This window comes from Anoplophora glabripennis, unplaced genomic scaffold, assembly GCF_000390285.2.
Source record: "Anoplophora glabripennis isolate ALB-LARVAE unplaced genomic scaffold, Agla_2.0 scaffold296, whole genome shotgun sequence".
NCBI lineage: Eukaryota > Metazoa > Arthropoda > Insecta > Coleoptera > Cerambycidae > Anoplophora > Anoplophora glabripennis.
The window spans coordinates 474,053-498,125 of record NW_019416601.1 but is presented as its reverse complement, the minus strand read 5'-3'; the positions used below and the strand labels follow the sequence as shown (position 1 = coordinate 498,125).

Below are 24,073 nucleotides of genomic sequence, written 5' to 3'. Positions count from 1 at the left end.
TAATCAAGAAAAAAAGTTTAATCGTCGCTGAAATCTAGTAAAGACTTTTTACTTAGCAAATCTTCTCCATTTCATGCAAGCGTCTCCGGCGTTGTCGAAATCGGGCTCGCCGTTAGGCAAGTGGTAGCACTTTTTCTTTTCCAAATCGGAAAAGTACCACAGTAGTTGATTTAGACCTGTTAAAAAATGTTTCGTACACTACTATACACTTTTTTTTCTTTCTAAGTTTTCTAATTATATGTTAATAATAACTGTCAAAACTCTAAGTACCTATATGTTTACCTAGTACTTTAGAAATAGTAAACGCTTTTTAACGAGATAATTGAAAAGAATGCCTGTCACCTCAAATATCAAGATTGATTCCATCTCAAGATTTTCCATTAATCTTCAATTATTAGCTCTCACAAAATTAGTTTTTTGTTGCAAAACATTTCATAAAACATAAATAAATAACGAATTGCAATTAAATTCGATAAATTAAATACAGAAAAAGGTTATACACTACTAATCAACGTACAGGCAATTGTTTCTAGGTGATAATTTTTTCTACCCCTTGTAATAACGTATTTCAAAATACTGCTTTTGTGTCTAAAGAGAAAGGTATTTACAATCTTTGTTTTTTGGAATTTGAGGAAATTTATTTATTCTTTTTAATATATCAAACAAACACTCTTAAATTAAAAATTTTGAAATATTTTTTTTACTAATCTTTAATAATAATTGCTTTTACTTTTTGAAAAACCTCAAACAAAAGTTATGCCCTATAAATATTTAAATCCACTAGAATTTTTAGGATTCTTCATTCACAGATGCTGTTATAAGTTTCCCAAATTTGAAACAAAATCAACTAGTCTAAAAAAATGAATTACAAAGTATCAATTTAAAAAACTAATCAGATTATACGTATAACTCGGTTAATTATTATGTTCTGAGAGTGTCAGGGGAATCCTATTTTATCACTATTTAAAGTTAGATATTTATGTTACAACATAAATCAGCAAAAAAGCATTTTTAAATAGCATGATGCATTATATTTGATGATTTACATAACATGATGCATTAGCCGAAACTAATCGCTAACCTTGCAACTTTAGGGTGACATTTTATATTTTCTTACCACATGCAAAAGCAAACAGAACTAACGTATAAATGAAAAAGAACTTGACGATATCGATGACCATGCGTCCCAGTGATATTTGCAGTGGTCCCAGATGAGGATTTATGGAAAAAAGATGAACCAGCTTTAGAGCGCTGAAAAAAATTTCAACAAAAATAATAATCATATATTTTAAATGTAATAAACTGAAACAATCTTGGTATGTAACAAAACAAAAGCAGGATTATTTAATTCAACCAAACAAAATACAAGAACTTAAAAGGCACCGTGTATTAATTAAAAGGTTAGTAACTGATTTAGATTCAAATGAATGTGACAATCACAGTATGAATTATCCATCTATCCATACCTGTGATGAGGTAATCAATATTCTGTTCTTTGCACAGGCCACTGAGAGAAGAAGAATAGCCAAACTCAAGATATGCTAAATTTTTACAGTCTCCTATTGATAATATTTAAAACATTTTCGATATAGTTAGTAGATAGGTTAACATGTCAAGAGATTGATTGCAGCATGCTCAACGTAGTCAGGTGCTACTGTTGCTATATGTGGCCTGGCATCATCTTGATGAAAACTATTACGAGCCAGTCTGTCTTGAGTAAAACCAATGGTAGCACTTCATCATGATGGACAGATAAACTGAGAAGTGAAATCTTAACCAAATCTTGACCACCTCATTACAAGTATGTATATGTAATGAGCTAACACATTTTTTAATTCAGATTTTCTCAAAAGAATTCATGCTAAGAATACATTAAAGAATGTGACTATCTAGAGCAGTTCAAATTCAGAACCAAACAAGTCTAAAATTTAAATGATTACAAGAATAAAACTTAATTGAAAAGGTAACTATTAACCAAGGCTGACTACGAGGGTGACTATATCTTTATATTATGAAATTTTTACCTAAAGATATTAGCAGCAGCGAAAAGACCTTCAGCGATGAGCTGGGGATCAAAAGCGTACCATTCTTCTCTTCTTATGTAAGCAGTGGAAGGATCATTTCGAATTTCAGTAGCCTGTTGAAGATAAGATGCTACACGTAGGATGAAGACTGCTGTGTATAGAACATTTCTAGTGAAATCTATGAAGTTCCATAAATTTCTTAGATATGACTGTATGCCTTCGATAAAAATTTCCTGCGTTTCTTCAAAAATGAAGCCTACAATTCATTAAATCGAATTTATGAGGAGTTTACCATAATTCATGTATTTTTAACTTTTGCTCTTACCCACAACGTATAGTAATACAGCATATTCCAAAATGGTCGGAGGATTTCCCCTTTGCCTGTCATACTTCTCTATCACATAGGTCTTCATAGATTCTGATCCAAAATATTCAAAGACTAAGTCGTCGGCCCTTAACGATACCAAAATCAGCAAAACTACAAGTGTAAATGTTAGACCGAACGAATCTAATTTATATTTGGAAATATTTACGTAGAAAAAACAAATAGGATGAGGCGTGTATCAAGAATTTCATGAACGGCTTCCTCATCAGTTTTCCGCTCTTAGTCTCGGGGAAGAACAAGTACAACATGCAGTAGAAAGGAAAAAGAAGGGCAACCCTCACTATGATCATGATTTTTTCACTGGAAGATTTCCTCCTGAAGCCTGGGACACCTTCGTACCAAATAGCTGCTAATAATTGTTGAATGTTGGGATGCGCTACAAACTGAAACATCGGTGAAAAATGTCTGTAACGAACAGTTTTAATAAACATACCTTTTTTTGTTTATATTGGATGGCAAGCTCCAATCTAGCCAATTTCATGTGTTCTCCTTCCTCATATGGAGGACTTTCAGGATCATGATTGAGAATTATGGCTAATTCTTGAGAACTTCTCGATTGATGCAGTAAATCTACTGCAAATTGTTGACATTGAAGGCGCAAATCCATATATTCTGATTTGCACTCCTGTAGAAACAATTACATTAATACAATTAGATGTTGAAAAGGTACAATATATAAAAGTACAAGTTCAACAGTGTGATTTGATTCGTAACATTTTAGCAACTAGCAAGAGTATAATTTAGCAAGAGCATAATTAAATAACAAATAATAATGTTTACAGGGTATACCATTTTCTTAAATGGGATGGCCACCTTTACATTAGAACTAGAATTCTTTTTACAGTGGCATCTCCCACAGTTTTGTGAAAATGAAATAAATTTAGTTTTTGACTTGTTTTAGAATTTACTGGGTGTTTATGTCGTTATTCAGATATGGGTACTCATCTTGCATTGGGTCACCCTCTATATACATTTTTATTTTGTTTTTTTTTTAACACACTTACAGGTTCTGCAAAAGCCAACCCACGTAGCTCCCAAGACAACTGAAAGGCTGTTAGTAACGGATCACTAGAGGACAGAGCCATTAAGGACGGACTTGCTAAGGCTTTGTATTCATTCAGTCTGGAAAGCGAATGTCTTAAATAGTCTTCCTCGGACTGTTTTATACATTCGTCACAGCCACATCTGGAATAGAGCAGATAGAATAACTTAGACAAGATGAAAGAAGCTACCCATTAATACATTGTATTCATATTTTCTTAAATGTATATTAAAATTAGCAAGGAAGCAGTCAAAAGTACATTAATTTTAATTTGGAGTACACTACATCTTCATAAAAATGTTACAATCAATAATTATATTGGACTAGTTTAATACCCCATTATTTAAAGTAAATTATTTAATTTATACGAATATCTTGGCACATAAATTGTTCCACTTGAATAATAAAAAGTATAACATATGTTTTTAAAGTTTATTTTTGATATTGCAATATTTAGAGAATAAGATATTTTTGGCGAATCGATACCATCCGATATAAAATAAATCTCTTGTCCCAATATACAGTCCTAGGAAAATACAGTTCTTTATTTTTATCAATTGTAAAACTGAAAAAAATCGGTTTTATATTCTTGAGATAGCGAATATTGTTAGAAACAATTACAACTATTAAAAATATTAAATAAGAGCCATGAAGAGATTAAAAATTTTCGAAGTAATGACTTCACCGGTGTCCAAAACTCTTTGCGCTACAGCAACAAATGTTCGCGGTGCGGGGGCACGTCGTTCAGGATATCTTGCATGGTACACTTGACAAGCTCTGTGGGCATTTTCGTTTGCTTCGCCATAAATTATGAGCATATCATAATATTTGCGATTGCTAAATAAATGCGCTATCTTCAAAAGAAAACTTGGAAATACGGCCATTAAATGTACTCTCGAAAAACAGCACAGCAATCACTACAACAATGTATTACAAACTGACTTTCGAATACAGTCTGGCTTCATAATAAATTTGTAAAAAGTGTTACAGAATTTTTGTAAGTACTCACCGCGATAAAATACACGTATTTCAGCAATTCCAATACAGTTTTAAGTACATTTTTTATTAGCTTTTTTCTCTATAACCTTTAACTTCCGATATAGGTTTGTGATATCTGTTAACTCAGTTTTTGCTCCTTTTTCACCCTCTTAAATTTTTGACATAAATTCAGTAACACCCTGTATACTTTCTAGTATTCATTGCGGAATAATAATTATCTATAAGAAACCTGTAAACATCTAAATGTAATCAAGATAAATGTTTACTAACATTTGTCAGAAAGTGATATACAGAGTGATATTTTCGACACCAAAAACAAAGTTAAAAAAGCCAACACATATGTAGCGGTTTTAAACTTAAAGCTAATTACAGTTTCAAACAAAGACGAAATAAATCGAATTGTATCTCAGAAATTGTTAAAGTTAAAGGGTTTAAGTATGGGGGTATTTCGTAGTGAGCTGAGTGTGCTCATGTCCTAAAAAACTTGACACTTTAAACCTGGGATCTGTAGTTTAATCTTTAATAACAACTGTTTCTATCTCTTATCAACTTACTTGATATCATGAGGCATTGGAACTGTGGCGCCTCTATCCAGCAATATCTTTAAAATTTCGTAATTGTTCCTATGCGCAGCCAAAATCAGTGGTGTTAAATCTGGCGTGAACATGGCCGTATTTATATCGACTTTCTGCCAGCTCTGCAAACAATACGTTTACAATTCAATAATTTTGTTAATGGAAGATTCCTTACGTAAGGCTCTCCTTCCTTATGAATTAATTCCTCGTGTTCAAGCAAAAGCTCTACGGCTTCCACAAATTCCACGTTAATAGCATGCAGCAGAGAGTCTCTCGTTTCTACACCCATAATGACCAGCAGTTCTACCATCTCTAGGTTCTCTTGATCGATTGCTATAGTCAGACCTCCCCTTCCTAGACTATCCATGCAGTTAATGTTGATGGATGTTTTCTTTCTATGGGCTTTTTGAAGCATTCTGCAAAATATCTCTTTAATATACCTTTATGCAACGAAATTACAAATATTATTATAATTATTTTTCTAGGTTTTAACTCGTATATTGTCTAAATTTTTTTTAAAACGGTGTATTTGTCGTACATGCTCGTAATCAGCGACAGATACATTTTAAATATATAGCCAAGAAATATATTTTGTTCAATCTTGCATAGTGGCCCTTTTAATATGGAGACAGTATTCCCGAGATTTAAAATCTAAATTTGAATGCTATGTACTTTAGAAACGAAAGAATTTGAGACACGTTTATAGGATGCATCAGAAAATATTCTCTTGAATTGATTGTTTAATGGCAAAACTAAGAGCTAAAAAAGTTTTTTATTTTAAATATGTTAAAAAATAATATTTTGATGACAAAACAAGCATGCTCTATGTACATTTCTTGAAATGGTGTGTCTATTATGACTTAATGAACTATATTTACCTTCTAACGTTGGCCAAATCACCTCTTTCAACGGCTAGCAGGTATCTCTTCTCTTCAAGAGTCAGTATATTTGGTAGTTTAGGCATTATCAATGATTTTCGAGTAACCGGAGCTTCTATATCAACCTGAAAAAATGTTTGTGATACAGTTATCTAATACAATCGGACTACTCACGTCGTCCTCCATTTTGAAAAATGTACAAGTAACTTAAACCTAGAATGGAAATTAAAGAAGAAATGAAATAGAGAAACCTAAGTGTACATTGCTACTGAGAAACTAAAAGTGCAAGGTGTAACTCTTTCCAACAAGCCTTGTTGAACATAATTGCATTAGTTGCTTTATTAGATTAGTGGCTCGCCTGGGTATTTACAAATCAATATTAAATAAAACTAATTTATGAACTTAATACTAGGCTAAGTACTTCATATTTCACGAAATAAGATGCCTCACCATATAATTAATTATAAAAAGTATAAATTATAGCAAATTCATACCATTATATTTTCTTTTAAGTTATTTAAAAAGACAAGATCAGAAAATTATAAAAAATGACATACTTAATAAAACATGTGTACCGGTTTAAAATTCACAAATAATGAGGGATATTAACTACCTATTAAAGGTAGAATAATACAAGAAATGTACAACTATTCCCTTAAATATTACTCATAAATCACTGGTATTTCTAAAAACAGAATGTAAATCTTACACGCTACAATTAAACATATTGCTGGGAGTTACAAATAGAATTGTAATTACGTAACACAAAAATCGCGGCAGATTACAATCCCACGTTAGTATTGGTAGCAGAAGAATTAAAAGTAAGTGGGGTGCGACTGTTAAAAAATTCTACAAACAAGTGAGTCAACCATTCCAGTTCAAGACGAAGATAAAAATTTGTTCTTGATTGGAGAGATTTGTAAGTACTATTATACGAGACCATAATATCAGCATATTATCCAAAAAGCACTTTCATATAATTTGCCCTTCCTTGACGACGATATGTCAATCTGCAGTTACTTTTTGGAATGTCCTCGTACGTAGTATGGAGATCAGTATTATTGCATTAACTTTAATTTAATTAAATTAGGTTTAATTTACAAGAAAACGACAGGTCACTTACACAGCCATTAGCGGCCACACCTTATGTAAAAGCTAAGAAAATTGCTTTAAAAACTGCTATTCAATAATAAATTAGTTTACCCCCTTAATGAGGTTCTTTGTAGATATAGAAATATGTCTGGACTTATTATAAATAGTTGTTTACAATGTACAAGGGCGAAAGGCTGAATTAAAAACTGGGAAAGCTATGCCCGGTAAATTATCGAAAGCTATTTCACCTTAGTTTCCTCTTTTTTACATTTCTAAATATTTGATAATAAAAGCGAAACAGTGCTTTCTGGAGTTCATAAACTTGTAAATGAGTCACAATCGGAACATTGGAAATGATTTATTGAAACTAAACAAATTTTTGGATCAATAAAAAAGTTGGGGATCAAACAAAATGTCAGCTTATGCACGAAATTTTAATTAATGATTGCCTTAGTCTTAATTTACAGTATGTTTATGATATCGTTAAAGAGTTATCGCTAAAAACGTTCTATCATATCCTTTTAAACAGGTGTCTTCGTATATTTTCTTTATTATCAATTTTCAGGAAAAGGTATATATAAGGAAAGAAATTAAGGTAAAAATTTAATTATGGGCATAATCTATAGTTATTATTAATTTAATTAATATTAACAACGACCTACTTTGGTTTTATCATATGTTGTTACACCACTGTACAAATCACAGAAGACAAATTTAATCCACCGATTTGAGGAATTACATGACCGGCATAAGTGTTATTCATACGTTTAATTAAATTAAGGAAAATTGATCGATTTATATGGAAGTTAGAGGATTTCGTCGTATAACTAATCATTATACCTCATTTCAGTTTCGTGAGATATCGAATTGGAACTTAATACATGAACAAAATAATGTGAGTGATGAAAACGGTGTCAGAATCTCAGGAATATTTGGTTGGAGAAAGCAAAGATGAATTTGGAAGTGTACCGGTGTCAAGTGACCCTTTGGATAGGCCATTGTCTTCGATTGAGAAGACTTTTCTTCTTCATGCAGAGAGAGGGGACTGTGCTACTGTATCGAGGTAATATCATTTTTTTCCACGAGAAAAGTATTTTTTTTTAGTTTGACAGAAGCTGGGCGATTCGTATTTTTTTATTTATGTTCTTTATTTACTTTCCAATGTTATACCCAGATATATTTCAGGATAATAGAAGAATACAAAAATAACCTTGCAGAATTTGATATAAACTGTGTTGATCCTTTAAACAGATCCGCACTAATAGCAGCCATTGAAAATGAAAATATTGACTTAATTAAGTTACTCCTAGAGAAAAACATCAACGTAAAAGTAAGACAAAAAACGAAAAAATATCTCTAGATTATATAGATAGATTCATTTTGTGTAATTATAGGATGGTGTGCTACATGCCATCAAAGAAGAATATGTTGAGGCTGTCGAAGTTTTACTAAACTGGGAGGAAGAGAAACATACAGAAGGAGAGCCATACGTAAGTGGACATTTTCTACAAATTGAGGTCTGTGTTATTAACTTAACTATTTTAGAGTTGGGAAACGGTCGATCGAGCCTCGGCGTCGTTTACAGCAGACATTACTCCACTTATTTTGGCAGCACATAAAAACAATTATGAAATTATTAAACTTCTTTTGGATCGAGGAGCAACTTTACCTATGCCTCATGACGTTAGGTACACGGTTTTTACTTTGCAGTTAGTATGAATAACAATAACGTAGAATGTAGCTGCACCATCAGAAGAATTTCTTTCAAATGATTACCTTAAAATTTCAGATGTGGATGCGATGAATGTGTATGGTCTAGTAAAGAAGATTCCCTGAGGCACTCACAAGCAAGAATAAACGCTTATAAGGCCTTATCTTCCCCTTCGCTAATTTCTCTGTCTTCAAGCGATCCTGTTCTAACCGCCTTTGAGTTATCATGGGATCTAAGAAGACTGAGTAGGATGGAGACGGAATTTAGAGCGGAATATAATGTAAGAAAATTTTAATAATTAAGTATTACTATTAATGTTTAGGATATTTTGAAACCAAGTACAAAATAATTATAACAAGTACTGGAACAAAAACAAATATAAAATAGGCACCTGTTGATTTAGATTATGAGGAAGCAAGTGCAAACGTTTGCCACTTCTTTGCTGGATCATGCTAGAACGTCATACGAATTGGAGATAATGCTGAATTATGAACCTACAGGAGAGGCTTGGGTAATAGGAGAAAGGCAAACTTTGGAGAGACTAAAATTAGCTATAAAATATAAGCAAAAGGCAGTAAGTAGTTGTGTCTTCAATTTTTATAGTTAACATCTTGGAATAAGTATAAATAAGAAAGACATAATGTAATACCAACTTATAATAATAGTACCATTGAACCATATCATTTACGAAATATTTTCTTATTATATATTTTCTTTATCATTATTTATATATTATTTTCCTTGTATAAAACACATAATAAAATTTGGCGAAGAGTTGTTCGAGATAAAACCAAATCAGAATTATTTTTGATACATTTTAGTTTATCGCGCATCCCAATGTTCAGCAACTTTTGGCCACGATTTGGTACGAGGGACTTCCGGGATTCAGAAGAAAACGCATAATTGGCCAGTGTCTTCAAGTAGTTAGGCTGGGTATAATGTTTCCGATGTACTGCACCATCTACATGCTAGCGCCCAAGTCAAAGATGGGAATGTTTATGAAAAAGCCTTTCGTTAAATTTATTTGCCATTCTTCCTCATACGCCCTGTTTCTAAGTAAGTAAATCTGTACGATGTTACAAAAACTTAAGCAAGGACTCTGTTGGTAATTTGCGATATTGTATTCATGTTTTATATACAGGGTGATTCCTAAATAGAGTCGTATATTTATGACGTGTAAAACGTTAAAATAGACATTTGTTCCAAATACCACTTTTCAAGAAACTTAAAAATAAAGAACTTAATATTCATTTCGAAAACATTTAGTCCTGTTCTGTCTTGAGTATTTCTTCCCTTCCCTAAGTTTTTCATCTGACCCCATATAAAATAATCACTAGGTTTAAGATCAGGTGACCTAGATGGCCATGCAACTGCTCTCTACGACCTATTTATTTATTAGTGAAAGTAATATTTAAGAGCTCTTGCACTTCAGATTGGAGCCCCATCTTGTAAGAACCACTGGTTCTCTCTACTGTTCAGAAGCACATCTAGAAGACGCGGAAGAGGATTTTTCAAAAATCGTAGATAGCGTTAAACAATCTGGCAAAATAAAAGGCCCAACAAAAATACCATTGACAATAACACAAATTCACTGAAAAATTACCTTGAAAATTTGTATGCTCATAAGCAGAGGTATTTCCAAATTACCAAATATGAGTACTGCGAAAGTTTTTAAAATGTAACTTCGTTCATAACCAAAATATTTCTCATAAAATTTTGATTCATACCTTACTATGTTAAAGAATGTGACTCTACTTAGGAATTACCTCCTAATACCAATACTTACTTTATTTCCAATAGATAAAACCTTTTCTTAAAATAATTTCCTTTAATACTCAAAAAAATTATAGCTTTACTTGGTGCGGCATCTCAAAGGGTCGAAATATTATTTTTGGAGTGGTTTGGCACCAGTTGGGTTCAAGATATGGTGAAGGAATGGAAGAGAAAGGAAAGAGGCGCACTTTTTGGCATAGCAGAATGTGGAGTAATAGTATATGTAATCAGTAAGTTACGACCTCACTTTCAATAGCGCTGTTTGTAAACTCAGTCAATTTCAGGTTTGATTTGGAGCGAAATAAGAGCACTTTGGTGCGATGGTATATTCGAGTACGTTTCGGATTTATGGAACATTGTGGATTTTATAACGAATTTCTTCTACGTCATGTGGCTTGCTTTAAGATTGTCGACATTTTATATAACTTGGGTAAGAATTACTGCTCATTTTTTTGCCAATTTAACACCATCTAGCGGCTAAACGAAATAAATTGATATCCTTACACGCAGCTGCTTTGCATCGTCATTCTGTATAATAAGTGCTATAAGAATTGTCAATAATATTCGGCAAATGAGCACAAATGTAAGTTTGGTGAGAAATTAGTTTTCAGTAAAATTTGCAAGAGTCAAGATTATAAAAATTTATAAAAAATAAATTATAAAAAAATCATTTCAGGAATCATATTTCGGAAGAACTGTATTTTTAATTGCCATAATTTTAATAAACACTAATTAATACAATGTCTGTTACTTCTGTGGCGACAAACTCGCAAATGTTTTATCAAATATTAAAGATTTGTTGTTAAAATATTATTTAGAAGTAGAAGACATTGACAAATAATAAATAAATATTTCAGAGAGACGAAATGCTTGGAAAACATACCTGGTACCCAAGAGAGGAATGGGACACTTTTGAACCCATGTTATTAGCAGAAGGAGCCTTTGCTGCTGGAATGATATTTAGGTAGGAGAAAAGTTACCGAAATATTTTGCGAAACCATAACTACGATGTTTGAGCATCGTCTTTGTACTACTAAAGAAATCGACGATTTAGTTTTAATTATCGGGATAGAGATATTTTTATAATTTTATACAAACAATCTCACAATTCAACAAAAACTCTGTGTAGGTGTTGAGGCATAAAAGTTTATATACGTATAGCAAAACGTTTTTTCAATCACATAATCATTAGATACAGAACAGGGTGATACTTGGCCGGATTGATTTAATGTTTATTTATTTAACTACAAATAAAATACATGTAAATCTCTTACTTATTCTTAACGAATTAAAAAAATATCAATTTCATTTGCTTATGTCAGAATTTGTGTAAAAGCAAAATCAAAATGATGAGGTACCTACGTAATTTCGATATTTGAACAAATTTTGAATATATAATGCCAACATTTTTTTCTTTTATATAAAAGATGTAACACTACAATGAGTCGAAAATGAGAAAATGTTTTTCTCGTTAAAATTTAAGAGTGTTTTCTTACATAAATCTTTGATCTTGAAGTTTTGAGATATGAGTGTTGAAGTTTTTATAAAAATGCTATATCTCTCCATATCTTTTGAACAAAAAAAATTATTGAAACGAGGTTATGTGGGCACGATACATAGGTATATAAAATGGCATTCAATGTGAAAAAATTGAAACCAAAATATAGAAGGGGAACCCCGTGGTTCATTTCATTTCGGTGTTCATAAAGTGAACGCTGTTTATTTTCGCAAAAAGTAATGGAAGGTTGTAAAAAATAGTGACTAAATGAATATATGTTTATATTGTTTATGTAAATAACTTGTGTTTAATGCATTTAAAGGTAATAGGTTTTAAGGGTTTTACACATTTTCGCTTTCTCTCTCTCATTAATTTGTACTTTGTACTTTAATTTCCACACCACCCCTACTCTCTCACGTTGCCCATCTCACTTACCAGATGAAATTGGTAGAATAGTGCCACCAATGTTAGTCTTTATGGTTATTTTAATAAAGCTTTAGAAACTACAACTGCACTCACAATATGCCTGAATAAAATAAACATATTTTTACATTTTTTTTCACTCACTCGATATATCGCCTTCCTGTTGACTTGCACTACATGTATAATTCTGTCTGTTTGATTATTAGAAAACGTACCAATTTTCTATAAATAATAATTCAGAATCCGCTGTGGCAGGCAGCCGTATAGCTATTTGAAAGTCGTAATATATTTATGTCTAGAGTAAAGTAAAATCAATCACAAACCTCAAAAATTATTTCCAGTATGCTATGTTTATATCAGTGTTTCCACTTATCGAAATATTTAGAAATATTTATTAAAATTTAAGTACGTTTCAGTCTCAGGCTGTTCTTTAATGTTTACTACCGGAAGTTTGCTATCCTAGAAAATATGTTATTCTAGAAAATTTGTTGTCCTTTGAAAAAATAAAAAAATATGTAGCTAATTAAATTTAATAATTAAGCGGTTTTAATGGCATTTATGAAAATTTATTTACCAATTCCAGTTTTGTTTTAAGCTTAAAATATAATAACTTTTATACATATGATAAAAACGTTTTTGTTTTCTATTCAACTAGAGTACCTTGTTTGGAGGTGATAATATTCATTTTATTCACCAGGGGAAAGATTAATTGTTTACTAGACATGATTAATTAAGCTGTAAGTGGTAAATTCGATACTTTTAAACAGCACAGCACGACAAATATTAAATATTCAAAAAGTTGTCCACACCTTCAAAGTTATAATAAAGTGTTACATATAACAGCAATTAGAACATAATTATTTGTTTATGATGAATAAATACATTTTTACGTGAATCAGTACAGATCTTAAAACACGTACCACAAGCCTCTGCTTGTGCAGGAACTGCTGCTGCAGGAACTACGTATTCTTAAGTAACAAAGCATAGAGATGCTTTGTTACTTAAGAATACGTAGTTCCTGCAGCTGAAATTAAAATACTAGTATTTACTTTACGCTTTAATATGAAAAGGATACCCGTTTACTGTAATAACCTGTGCAATAGATTAGTAGTATTTTACAAACGGGAACTGAAATAATAGAAAATATCAAATACTTTACCTTAACAGTACACCGAGTCATAGCCACATCTACCACAAATTCTCTTCAACGGCATTTTCATGGCTCAAATGCACAAAATGAAAGTAAGCCGTATTTAATGAACTTCCTAATTATAATGCTAATGACACGCTATGGATGTACCGACAGTGGACTAACTTTTATGCCACGATGTGCTAAATGACACGCCACTATTGAATCATTCTCAAATAAGGGTGGGAAATTAATAACTGAGTAACGGGGTGTGTTTTCACAATAAACGCAAGTTTATCCTTTACCTGGTAAATAGTATTAGTTTTCAGTCAATTGTGTGAAATATTCTTCTAGGGGAGATTAGGTAAACGTCATTCAAATCTAATCCTTTGTAGTATTTACTCTTCGACTTCTTGTAATATTGCGAAAATAATTGTTTAAGTTATCTCAATTATATAAATCATTAAAATTCAACAACTCAGTTTTTGAGGAATTTTGGTAAATAATAATTTACCCCGAATGATGAATTTCTTTAATTAAAAAAGGAATGGCCACCTGATGTAAATCCCAGAAGCTTTTCTTTATGAGATTATCTTGGAATAAAAGAAATAAAGAATAATAATTAAACAAAGAAATGTTTGGACAGGCAAATACAATTGTATCTGATCATTTTCATTATTTTTTTCTTCACATACAAAAATAATATCACTCAATATTACTTCATCACAATATTTTTAAATCCTTTCGAACGAAGAGACACTTAATATCTTTTAATATAATTTTTATACCACAGTTTGCTTCAATCAAATCAAAAACTACCAAAGCATTCAAATTTTTTGTTTGGTATAAAAAAGTAAAATATTTCATAATGAATTTACATTAAGTTGCAACATTTAGAAAATGAAAGTATCTGATAACGCAAAACTTTATGAACAAAAGTCAATTAGAAAATGTCCCTGCGATTGGATGATCTATTTATGCATACATGTTTTTAGTTATACCTATCTGTCAATACAATCTTAGCAATTACAATTTGTAACCATTACACCCAGTATGTTTTCAGCTTTCTGAAACTAGTCCACATATTCAGCGTAAATCCTCACTTAGGACCACTTCAGATATCGCTTGGAAGAATGATTATCGACATCGTCAAGTTTTTCTTTATTTACACACTTGTTCTGTTTGCCTTTGGATGCGGTAAGTAAATAAGTTGTCTCATTAAATCATTTATTTCTGTAGATTCATATAATGTAATAGGCTAAATATTTAAACATTGTTTGCTTATTAAATGCAGGAAACGTTCATTTATTTCATTTATATCCTCCAATTATGAATAATTCTATTATAACTTTAAAAAATGCAATTGATATAGGTATATTTACAATCTAAGGTAAAAGTAATTGTAGTTAAAAAATTTGTAGTCTTAATTTATGACTACCTACTTGTTAGAGAAAAATATTGTCATGTGATTTCAGATATAAAATGGGGAGAAAATATTTCAAATGTAGTACTTCGTTTTTTTAGGCCTCAATCAATTGTTGTGGTATTACGCTGAATTAGAAAAAAACAAGTGTTATCATTTGCCTAGTGGACTGCCCGATTATGATAATAATGACAAAGCATGTACCATCTGGAGGAGATATGCCAAGTGAGTTCATATCTTTTTCACTATAATATCGACACACTTTCAAGACTAATTTATCTTGGAAAAACAAACAAGGGTAACAAGTTTTTTCTAAGAGCACTACTATCACTGAAAAACATTATGTAAAAGTCATTGGTCAAGAACAATCGTTAAAATACGATATCTTATCTAAAACAATTTTTATTGCAATGTTCACCTTTCATCACCTTTTCTCATTTATCGTAGTGAAATTAAGATATATCCAATTGCTCACGTTTATTCTAGTTTGTTTGAAACCTCGCAATCGCTGTTTTGGGCAAGTTTTGGGTTAGTGGATCTGATGTCTTTCGAACTAACAGGTATCAAAGGTTTCACGAGGTTTTGGGCTCTTCTCATGTTTGGATCATATTCAGTCATAAACATAATTGTCCTTCTGAATATGCTGATTGCCATGATGTCAAATTCGTATCAAATCATTTCCGTAAGTATCTACATCTTTATATTGAAGAGACTGAAAAAAATACAAATGTGCCTGAGTTCTAAAATACGAAGATGATGATGCCCAAAGTTGGAATACACTGTATTATTATTCCAGGAAAGGTCAGATACTGAATGGAAATTTGCACGAAGTAGGCTTTGGGTGAATTACTTTGAAGATGGCGACACCCTTCCCCCGCCATTCAATATCATGCCTAGACCAAAACTATTTTTAAAACTATTCGGATGTGGTCAAGACAGGAACAATACAAAAAGCTTTAAGGTATTACTACCGATGATTACAATGTATTTAAAATTGAAACTGCAGCACAGTAGTTTCAGTAATCTATGTCTATTTCTTGAAATAACTAAAATAATAATCACCTTCATTATCGAAACGAATTTAAGAACCACTATGTATAATCAGTTTCTAATTATTGCAGGAAAAGTCAAGAGAGAAAGCCAGAGAACGCTATGAAACTGTCATGAAGTTACTTGTCAGGAGGTACATTACATCGGAACAAAGAAAGCGAGATGAATTTGGAATTAGCGAAGATGACGTTAAGGAAATAAGGCAAGACATATCTACCTTACGCTACGAGTTGATAGATATTTTACATAAAAACGGCATGAAGACCCCCAAAATTAAATTTCAAGACGTTCAAGGTAAGTATATCCACATTTATCACCGTCATCTGACTATTTTTGTGTAACGCAGTCTCTGGCAAAAAGGGAAAGGTAATGGAACGACGGCTGTTAAAAGATTTCCACATAGGAATAGTTGAAGGTTTAGTGCAAGAAATGTCTATTCATAGTGATGAACCGAAAAATGTATTTGGTCACATAGCCAAAGTAATTGGCAGACGAGCAACGTTTAGAGCTAAGAAAAAGGACTGGAACGCTTTGGTGCGGAGGAACACGCTAGTCAGCGATCCTATAGGCTCAGCTCAGGAACTGGAGTTTGTCAAGAAGAAGAGACAAAGTTTGAGGAAGTATATTCTAAGTAATACGAAACCTGCTGTAAAACTAGACGATCAAAAGTTGATAGGTACGTTTTTATTATTTTATCTCCTTAATTAAATAGGTAATATGTAGTATTATAAAGTACCACATCTCAGGACCGGAGTATTGCAGAACGACGAGATAAAAATTCTTGGAATGTCATAGATATATAGGGTAGATACAAAATTCTTTTCTACCGCCACCGTCAGTATTCTTATTCTGTCTTTTAATGCCTTTCAGTTAGACTTAGCAGATTTGGCAGTGACTCCTTTGCATTCAAACAAAAAAAATGGGTTCTGGACCTTCATATTCGCACAATACGTATATCGGTTGTGCGATCTCCTCTTCCAATTGGCAGAACTTTCTTTTTGCGAGAGCCATATAGCAATGTCTTCGGATGCCAATTCTAGTACCCAGGTTCCTTGCACTAATTTATGCAGTCTCACCATGAGTTGATTGAGTCTTATGGATCCAATTTTGGTCCTCTATAAAGAACCTGCCTTTTGTGGTCTAATGCTTCACATATTTCATGATAAGTTGTTTCTCTTGCCATATTGCAAAATCTACGTCTCCGTGCGTAATTGATTCCTGCCTAATGACAGCAGTTCTTCAATCTTCTTTCTCGATGGTACTCTTTCCAATCTGGTTTAAAATTCTTTTAAAACACTTAACCTACTGGCTATAAGGTTGCTTGACATTCCTAGAATCGGATGCGACTTTAACTAATTGCAATGGCTGCAGTAAAACTGAATTAGCGCACCTTTTGTCGTTTAAAACCTATTTGCATATATTTTTTTAGAGTATAACCCAAGATTAGCTGAAGTTCCGAAAACGGCCAGACAAGCCTATGCCAAATTTATGTTGAAGAAAATAGCAAGTGAATACAACTCAGAGGAACCTCTCGAGTTAGAAGTCCGAAAACCATCTGTCAGTTTTTCAGGTAAATTTTATCATTTTGTTATTCAATGAATTCCACATTTTCTTTCCATGAATTTAGGAAAATCATAATTACACGAAAATTTATCCACATAATATTTTTATTTCAAAGGTATTAAACTTGGTGGAAGTTACAGTGATTTTACTTAACTCTCATTAAATTAAAATACGTGGATTCCTACGTATTTCATAGATAATAGGACCTAATTATACAGGGTGTTAGAAGTTTGACTGCCTTAATTTTAACAGAGGATAGAATACATTAAAATAAACAAAAAAAATCTTATATGACATGGGTCCTAAACTCATTTCCTAAAAAAATATTATCAAAATGTCCAACTTGATGTACAAAAGTTTGATTAATTAAGGAATAACATAACATAACATAACAACCTGCAGAGAATACCATAAAATACAATGTTTATCACTTTTTCTTCTTCTTCTTTATGCTTAATTCTAAAAAATAATTAGCGTTGTAATAAATTTAAAATTCGATAAAATTCATATCGGGCAATGTGACAACGGCGCGGCGGCAGTTGGTATCTGGATTCGACCCTGTCGGAGTGTTTTTTGCGTACCACTATTTCCTTTTCTTGAGGTGTTTTCCAGCGAGTGCGCGAAAATTGGATTCGAAAGTGTCGTGCGTGAATCAGAAATGATGATGGACATTTTAAGTATATGTTGTAGTTTGTTTTGTACTTGTGTGTGTTGTACGTTTAAAAATTACTGAATTTTGTTTTTTGGTAAGTACCTAAATTATTTTTTATACGTATGATTATTTGGACGACGTGAATCTTTAATTACATATTTTTCAAATACATAATTTGATTAAGAGTTAAGTTTCTGTTTTAAGAGATTCATAATTACTAAAGTTCCAGCTAAAATTTAAGCACAACACTATCTTCGATCGATACATTTTATTTTATTTATTTAAAAACTGGAAGACAATTGTCTTGAAATGTATTAATCGTTTCACAATAATAGTTGTTTACATTTTTTCCGTAGGACAAGTCTGCCGCGTGCACACGTGGTGTGCATCAGCAGATTAAGCGCTGTTGTCACGTTGTGATGAAACTCCCCAATATTAATAATCGCTGTATTTTGAAAACTGTTAATCTTACGCCTCTGTAATATACAACTTTTTTGTTCATTTATGATTACACTATCTCGTGCTGAAGTAATGGCAGTCAAACTTCTTACACCCTGTATAAAAACATCAAACCCTATGAAAATTTTCTTAAGATTTTGGTTGTGAATAGGGTTTCCCAGTACCTCCTACATTCAAAAGGCTTGTATTTCAAAGGATCTTGACATTTATGGTTTAAATCATAGATTTGACAGATGGTTGTACTATGATCGACTGCCATAAGTCACGTGACCTAGAATTCTAGATTCTTATATGGTAATTTAAAAGTGGAATGCACACTTGATTGGTAATTCCCTGACCTGATTGGTAATGCCCTAAGTCACGTGACTAGAAATTAGATATTTTCATCTCACTTTTCATCTTAGATTCTATCTATTTTTCTCTACATTCCATCCATCTCCAAGTCTATGGTCTAAACGATACGACAATAAACACAAAAGAGTTTTCACAGTATTCTTAGCGACCTCTATGATTTAGTTATAAAGTAAGGAATAAATTCGGCCACCTCAAAAATTCCTCCACACCAAGTTTTCTTGAAACATCTTAAAAACTAAAGTATCGAAAATATTTGAATTAAAGAAATTTTTGAATATTTATTGTAAGTTTTTAAGAAAGTAAAATTATACAAAGGCAAATTGCTCCTGATTGGTTTAGGAATCTACTTGAAGTACAGGAATTCAATTTCTCGACATATTACATTATGTTACAAAAATGATTTTTCATACAAAAATCATAAATTTATTCGTAACTAACCTTTATATGAATATTCCAACAGTATCATTGAACAAACTAAAACAAAACAGTTACTAAACTTTCACACAATTCAAGTCTAAAGCACACTTTTTCATATACCAAAGAATCAAGATCAACTGAAAGTACCAAAAGAAAATATGTAACTGGGTGTAAATGGTGTACTCGTCTGTTTATACTGGGTTATATTTGTGGGACGTATATTAAAGTTGTAATAATATTTTTATTGCTATTAAAAGGTTTCGCGGACGAACCGACAGAGAGTCGTAGTTTCGGTGGTAGCCCGAAGTCCACACGGGAGGCTCTGATGTACGAAAGCGACGACGGTTTTATGACACGGGTAAGTATGTTTATAATTTTAATGTTTATATTTCTCATACACTCCGTCGATGGCGTTTACAGGAACTGATTTCTAATGTAATTAATAAAAAATTCTTCAATTGAATAGTTATTTATTTATGCGATATTGATTTAACTTTTTTTTTATTGTGATTGTTCTTTTCATAATTCAAGAGGAATGAAGAAAAGGTATTTTACGTACGAATGCATGCAAACTTTTTATTGAAAAGCAGATATTGTAAAATATAATACATGTAAATAATTTATCTAAGCTCTGTCTATTTCAAGTACAACTTTCTACGTATTATAACATAATACAATTTACTTTGTAACCTATTATGTGTTATATTCCACAATTTTGAAACAAAGCTGCTATTTATTGGAGTTTACATACAATTTTCAAATCTATATAAAATTCTGAAGCCTAGTGAACACTACCAAGTCAATTTACCGGAGTAACTCTCAGACATTTTTTGCAATGTGTACATTTTGCGCAAGTTCTTGCAGAATCATGCAAGATAGTTAACGAGATACTTGCTAGAGTTAAGTTCCTAGAACAGAACTACCTCTCCTATCAGTCTGGAAAATATAAATAGTTAATAGTGTGGATTATAGAAATAGATTAAAAAAACAAAACCTTCAATAATAATAATAATAATAATTTTTTTATTTCCTGTTTATTACAAGAAGCCAACTAAGAAAAACATATGTATATGAGGATAAATAATTGTATTATATATTAACAATGTGTACCATTTATTGTGATATCCTACCAAAAAATTTTTTACTTACCTTTCTAATGTGATCCAAAATACAACTATATTTAATTTTTTTAACCATCCCAATTTTTTAACAATCAATCTAAATTAAATAGACATATGGCAGAATGTAATATTTTTGGTACAAAACAAAACTGTCAAAAATATATAATTAGTAACCCTGATGTATGAGTGTATAAAACCAATATTATGAAATATTGCGAAGGCGCCAGTTTAAAACAAATATAAATAATAATTGCTCCTGGTGCAACTGCCTTTCAAAATTTCACTGTTCTAAGGAATTATTAAAACTTATTTTAGACATAGCTTTTGAACTATTCATTTTTGGTATATACCTGAATTCCAGGGCCGTAATAAGAATATTCCTATTTTTTTATGGTCATCCAGAAGAGACGTATATTTTTTCTACTATTTCGAACAATATACTAAAAATACATTGAACCTGTGAGAAAAATCATGCATCTCATTTTGTTGTCATCCTTTCCTTAACTTTTGCAAATTTTAGTGACACTTTTTTAATCTACTTGTAAATTTCAATATTATTCTAGAAAAAGTTAGACCTACTATTTTTATAGTTACAGACAATATCGCTTTTGCGTACCTATTTTAACTGTGGTTCCATGACACAACTCCCTAGTGTACTTTTATAGTTTTTGCAGGTTCTACTGGGAATATTTTTATTCACTTATCACATCAAAAAGATTCCCTCTGCACATTTGTAAAAAACAGTTGGAAAACAAAATTTAAAATGGATTATTCCTACATCAATAAAAAATAAAGCATATAAAATAAAAATACACTTTCCCATTTACTTTATTTTTTACTTTTTACTCTTATTCTAGAATATTCAACAAATATTACAGATTTCGCTGATTTTCGAGACACCTAATCACAAGAAAAATAATTATTAAATTAAAATTTAATTGAAAGATTTCAGAAACCTCCGGAAAAAATACAGAGGGGACATTGCCACAAATTTTGAACAGGTCTTTTTTAAGTGGGTATTCCTTACACCCCTGGGTTACCCACATTGCCATTACAGATCGTCATAAAATCCCTCTGTATATGTTACAGGACACACCGGAAAAATGTATGCCGTTTCTTGAGGCAAATAATGCAGTATCTGGTAAGTAGTGAAACGATTCTGGCAGTTGACAATAGATATATAACTAAAATATAACTAAAAAAATATTACCATTAAACGTCAAAAGAATGCAAACTTTACTTAATTTTGCTTCCATACTTTTCATTGATGAAAGATCTCTAAAATCCTTAATGCTTAATTAACACGGATTATTTAGAATGAATGTGGTCTTCTTCATATTTGGTTGCAGAAACAGAAATAGGTACTTACCTGATTTTTGATATAATGTCCAATATTTAATTTTACTTTCTTGAAATGTTATCGGAAATTGAAAAAATATTGTGGTATATATTTTTAAGATAAGTCTGTGTGCCTTTTTTTTAAAAAAAAAATACCTCAATTTCTTATCGCAGTAACAAAAAAATGCAACAAAAAAACAAATCTTTGTTTAACGTGTTTTAGAACTCATATTCATATTAGATTATTTCAAGAACTTCATAATATCATTTTCGATTGAAATATTTTTAAAATTGACGGAGTTATTTAAGAAAAAATGGAATAAACTTTTTTTTCTGAAAAACAAGAATTTTTTTAAAAAAGGAGACTTGTACTAAGGAAACTTTATTCAAATCGCTTTATTTTTACTGTACCAAATTTATTTCAAGATATATATGTCTATTTTTTTAGAGTAAGTAGTACAAGAGTACAAAATCAAATATTCTTGCCATATGTTCGTTATGTCAAAATGAGGTAAATACACGGATGTGTTGAGTAAAATGTAATTTTAAAATCTGACTTACGTCAACATTGCAAGGAGCCACCTTTTGAGAACTGCTGATTTTCATAGAAGATGTGCGATGTATCCACAATTTGCTTGCACACAAGCTTCAGCGCGACATATCCAATTCGCTCGCACGCGTTGCAACATTGAAATTAATGAAATGGATACAATTGAGCTTCTCGTAATGTCTGCCACACAACAATTATATTTAGGTACTTGCTGTGCGATATTTTTGGTGCTACGATGCGAATCTTCTTCGACGAGATCTAAAATCATCTCCTTAACATTTAAGACTCTTAGTGGTCGCCCTGGGCCACCGTCGCGACTTCGTCGCGGTTGTACTTCACCGGTGTCCAAAACTCTTTGCGCTACAGCAACAAATGTTCGCGGTGCGGGGGCACGTCGTTCAGGATATCTTGCACGGTAAACTTGACAATCTCTGTGGAAATTTTCGTTTGCTTCGCCATAAATTATAAGCATATCATAATATTCGCGATTGCTAAATAAATGCGCCATTTTCAAAAGACTTCGAAATACGGCTATTAAATGTATTCTCGAAAAACAGCACAGCAATCACTACAACAATGTATTACAAGCTGACTTTCGAATACAGTCCGGCTTCATAAGAAACCTACAACCTCGTAAAAGGTGTTTTTTGTAAACACTCGCCGCGATAATGTGTTTTAAACACATTTTTAATTAGCTTTTTTCTCTATGACCCTAAACTTCTGAAACAAGTTTGTAACATCAGTTAACTCAGTTTTTGCTCCTTTTTCACCCCTTTATATTGTTGACATAAGTTTATTAACACCCTGTATACTTTCTAATATTCATAAAATAGTTTTGTACATCGTTATAATGTGTGTTAGTATCTAATACATGTAATGGCAATTACATGTGTTCATTGAAGCATTCATTTCCACAATTATCTATTGTATACACGTATTATCAATCAAAAATTAAATACGAATAAGTTTCGCTTGAAAAAAAAAAAATATGTGGATGAGTCTTTGTACTAACACGAGATAATAACAGAAAAAATTGCAAGTTTTCAAGCACCGGCACCAATTATTCAACGAGTTGAAATAAATATGTTCGTTTGGGAAAATATCCAAAGGATATTATGAGTAAAAACTGCCTTTCATCGCAAAACAAAACTTACAATTTTCGAATCTAAAGCATTGTTAAAGTCATTATTCGTGATATTCAGTTAGACTTTGAAATCTCATTCTCAAACTATCTTGCTCTTAGATACTGTTCTAGTAGTAAATATTTGGTTAATTCGAAGTATTATAAACTTAAACTAACAATTCTTCTTACCTCATGATTTTTTAACTGTTCCTCTTCTTGGCGTAGTTGCCGGTCAGTGTGAACCAAACCCAGTGGCAGTAGCGATCCTCCAGCAGCAACCGAATGACAGGGGCAGTGACGAAGAGAAACTCGAACCACCACTTAGCGATTCCGCCACATCCACGTGTATGAACGATAATAAAACCGAAGAGGATACAAACAACGTGCTTGTAGAAAGAGAGCCTGACACAGAGAGTAATTTATCAGATAAAAATAACGATCCACTTTCCGCGGGATCTAAATTGACAGGGAAAACTAGAAATGAGTGGATTTAA

At 31.8% G+C, this 24,073-nt stretch overlaps 2 protein-coding genes across 2 annotated transcripts in view; one reads left to right on the top strand and one right to left on the bottom strand.

Annotated features, from left to right (window-relative positions):
- The window catches only part of LOC108912575 (transient-receptor-potential-like protein), a 17,213-nt gene extending 4,632 nt beyond the window's left edge, over nucleotides 1–12,581 (bottom strand). The window contains exons 1-11 of the mRNA XM_023455051.1: nucleotides 12,545–12,581; nucleotides 5,904–6,028; nucleotides 5,201–5,441; nucleotides 5,005–5,147; nucleotides 3,414–3,594; nucleotides 2,843–3,034; nucleotides 2,558–2,792; nucleotides 2,350–2,502; nucleotides 2,025–2,280; nucleotides 1,118–1,251; nucleotides 53–176 (exon numbers count right to left, since the gene is read on the bottom strand). Of these exons, the coding sequence (XP_023310819.1) occupies nucleotides 53–176; nucleotides 1,118–1,251; nucleotides 2,025–2,280; nucleotides 2,350–2,502; nucleotides 2,558–2,792; nucleotides 2,843–3,034; nucleotides 3,414–3,594; nucleotides 5,005–5,147; nucleotides 5,201–5,441; nucleotides 5,904–5,989 (1,745 nt within the window). The 5' untranslated portion in view covers nucleotides 5,990–6,028; nucleotides 12,545–12,581. The remainder of the gene's footprint in view (nucleotides 1–52; nucleotides 177–1,117; nucleotides 1,252–2,024; nucleotides 2,281–2,349; nucleotides 2,503–2,557; nucleotides 2,793–2,842; nucleotides 3,035–3,413; nucleotides 3,595–5,004; nucleotides 5,148–5,200; nucleotides 5,442–5,903; nucleotides 6,029–12,544) is intronic.
- On the top strand, nucleotides 7,898–24,073 carry LOC111691760 (transient receptor potential protein-like). The gene is made up of 20 exons (XM_023455053.1): nucleotides 7,898–8,058; nucleotides 8,181–8,325; nucleotides 8,390–8,485; nucleotides 8,541–8,683; nucleotides 8,785–8,986; nucleotides 9,110–9,280; nucleotides 9,528–9,762; nucleotides 10,557–10,709; nucleotides 10,764–10,909; nucleotides 11,337–11,443; nucleotides 14,593–14,726; nucleotides 15,054–15,177; nucleotides 15,439–15,634; nucleotides 15,749–15,913; nucleotides 16,074–16,296; nucleotides 16,349–16,678; nucleotides 17,432–17,572; nucleotides 19,705–19,805; nucleotides 21,658–21,709; nucleotides 23,805–24,073. Exons 1-20 carry the CDS (start codon nucleotides 7,898–7,900, stop codon nucleotides 24,071–24,073), a joined length of 3,294 nt encoding a protein of 1,097 aa, XP_023310821.1.

What these genes read in the sequence shown, in the direction of transcription:
- LOC111691760 (XM_023455053.1), top strand. Translation starts at nt 7,898, where the DNA reads ATGAAAACGGTGTCAGAATCTCAGGAATATTTGGTTGGAGAAAGCAAA. An exon ending in ATCTGGAGGAGATATGCCAA is followed by an intron (nt 15,178 to 15,438) that starts GTGAGTTCATAT and finishes CGTTTATTCTAG; the next exon opens with TTTGTTTGAAACCTCGCAAT. An exon ending in ACAATACAAAAAGCTTTAAG is followed by an intron (nt 15,914 to 16,073) that starts GTATTACTACCG and finishes TAATTATTGCAG; the next exon opens with GAAAAGTCAAGAGAGAAAGC.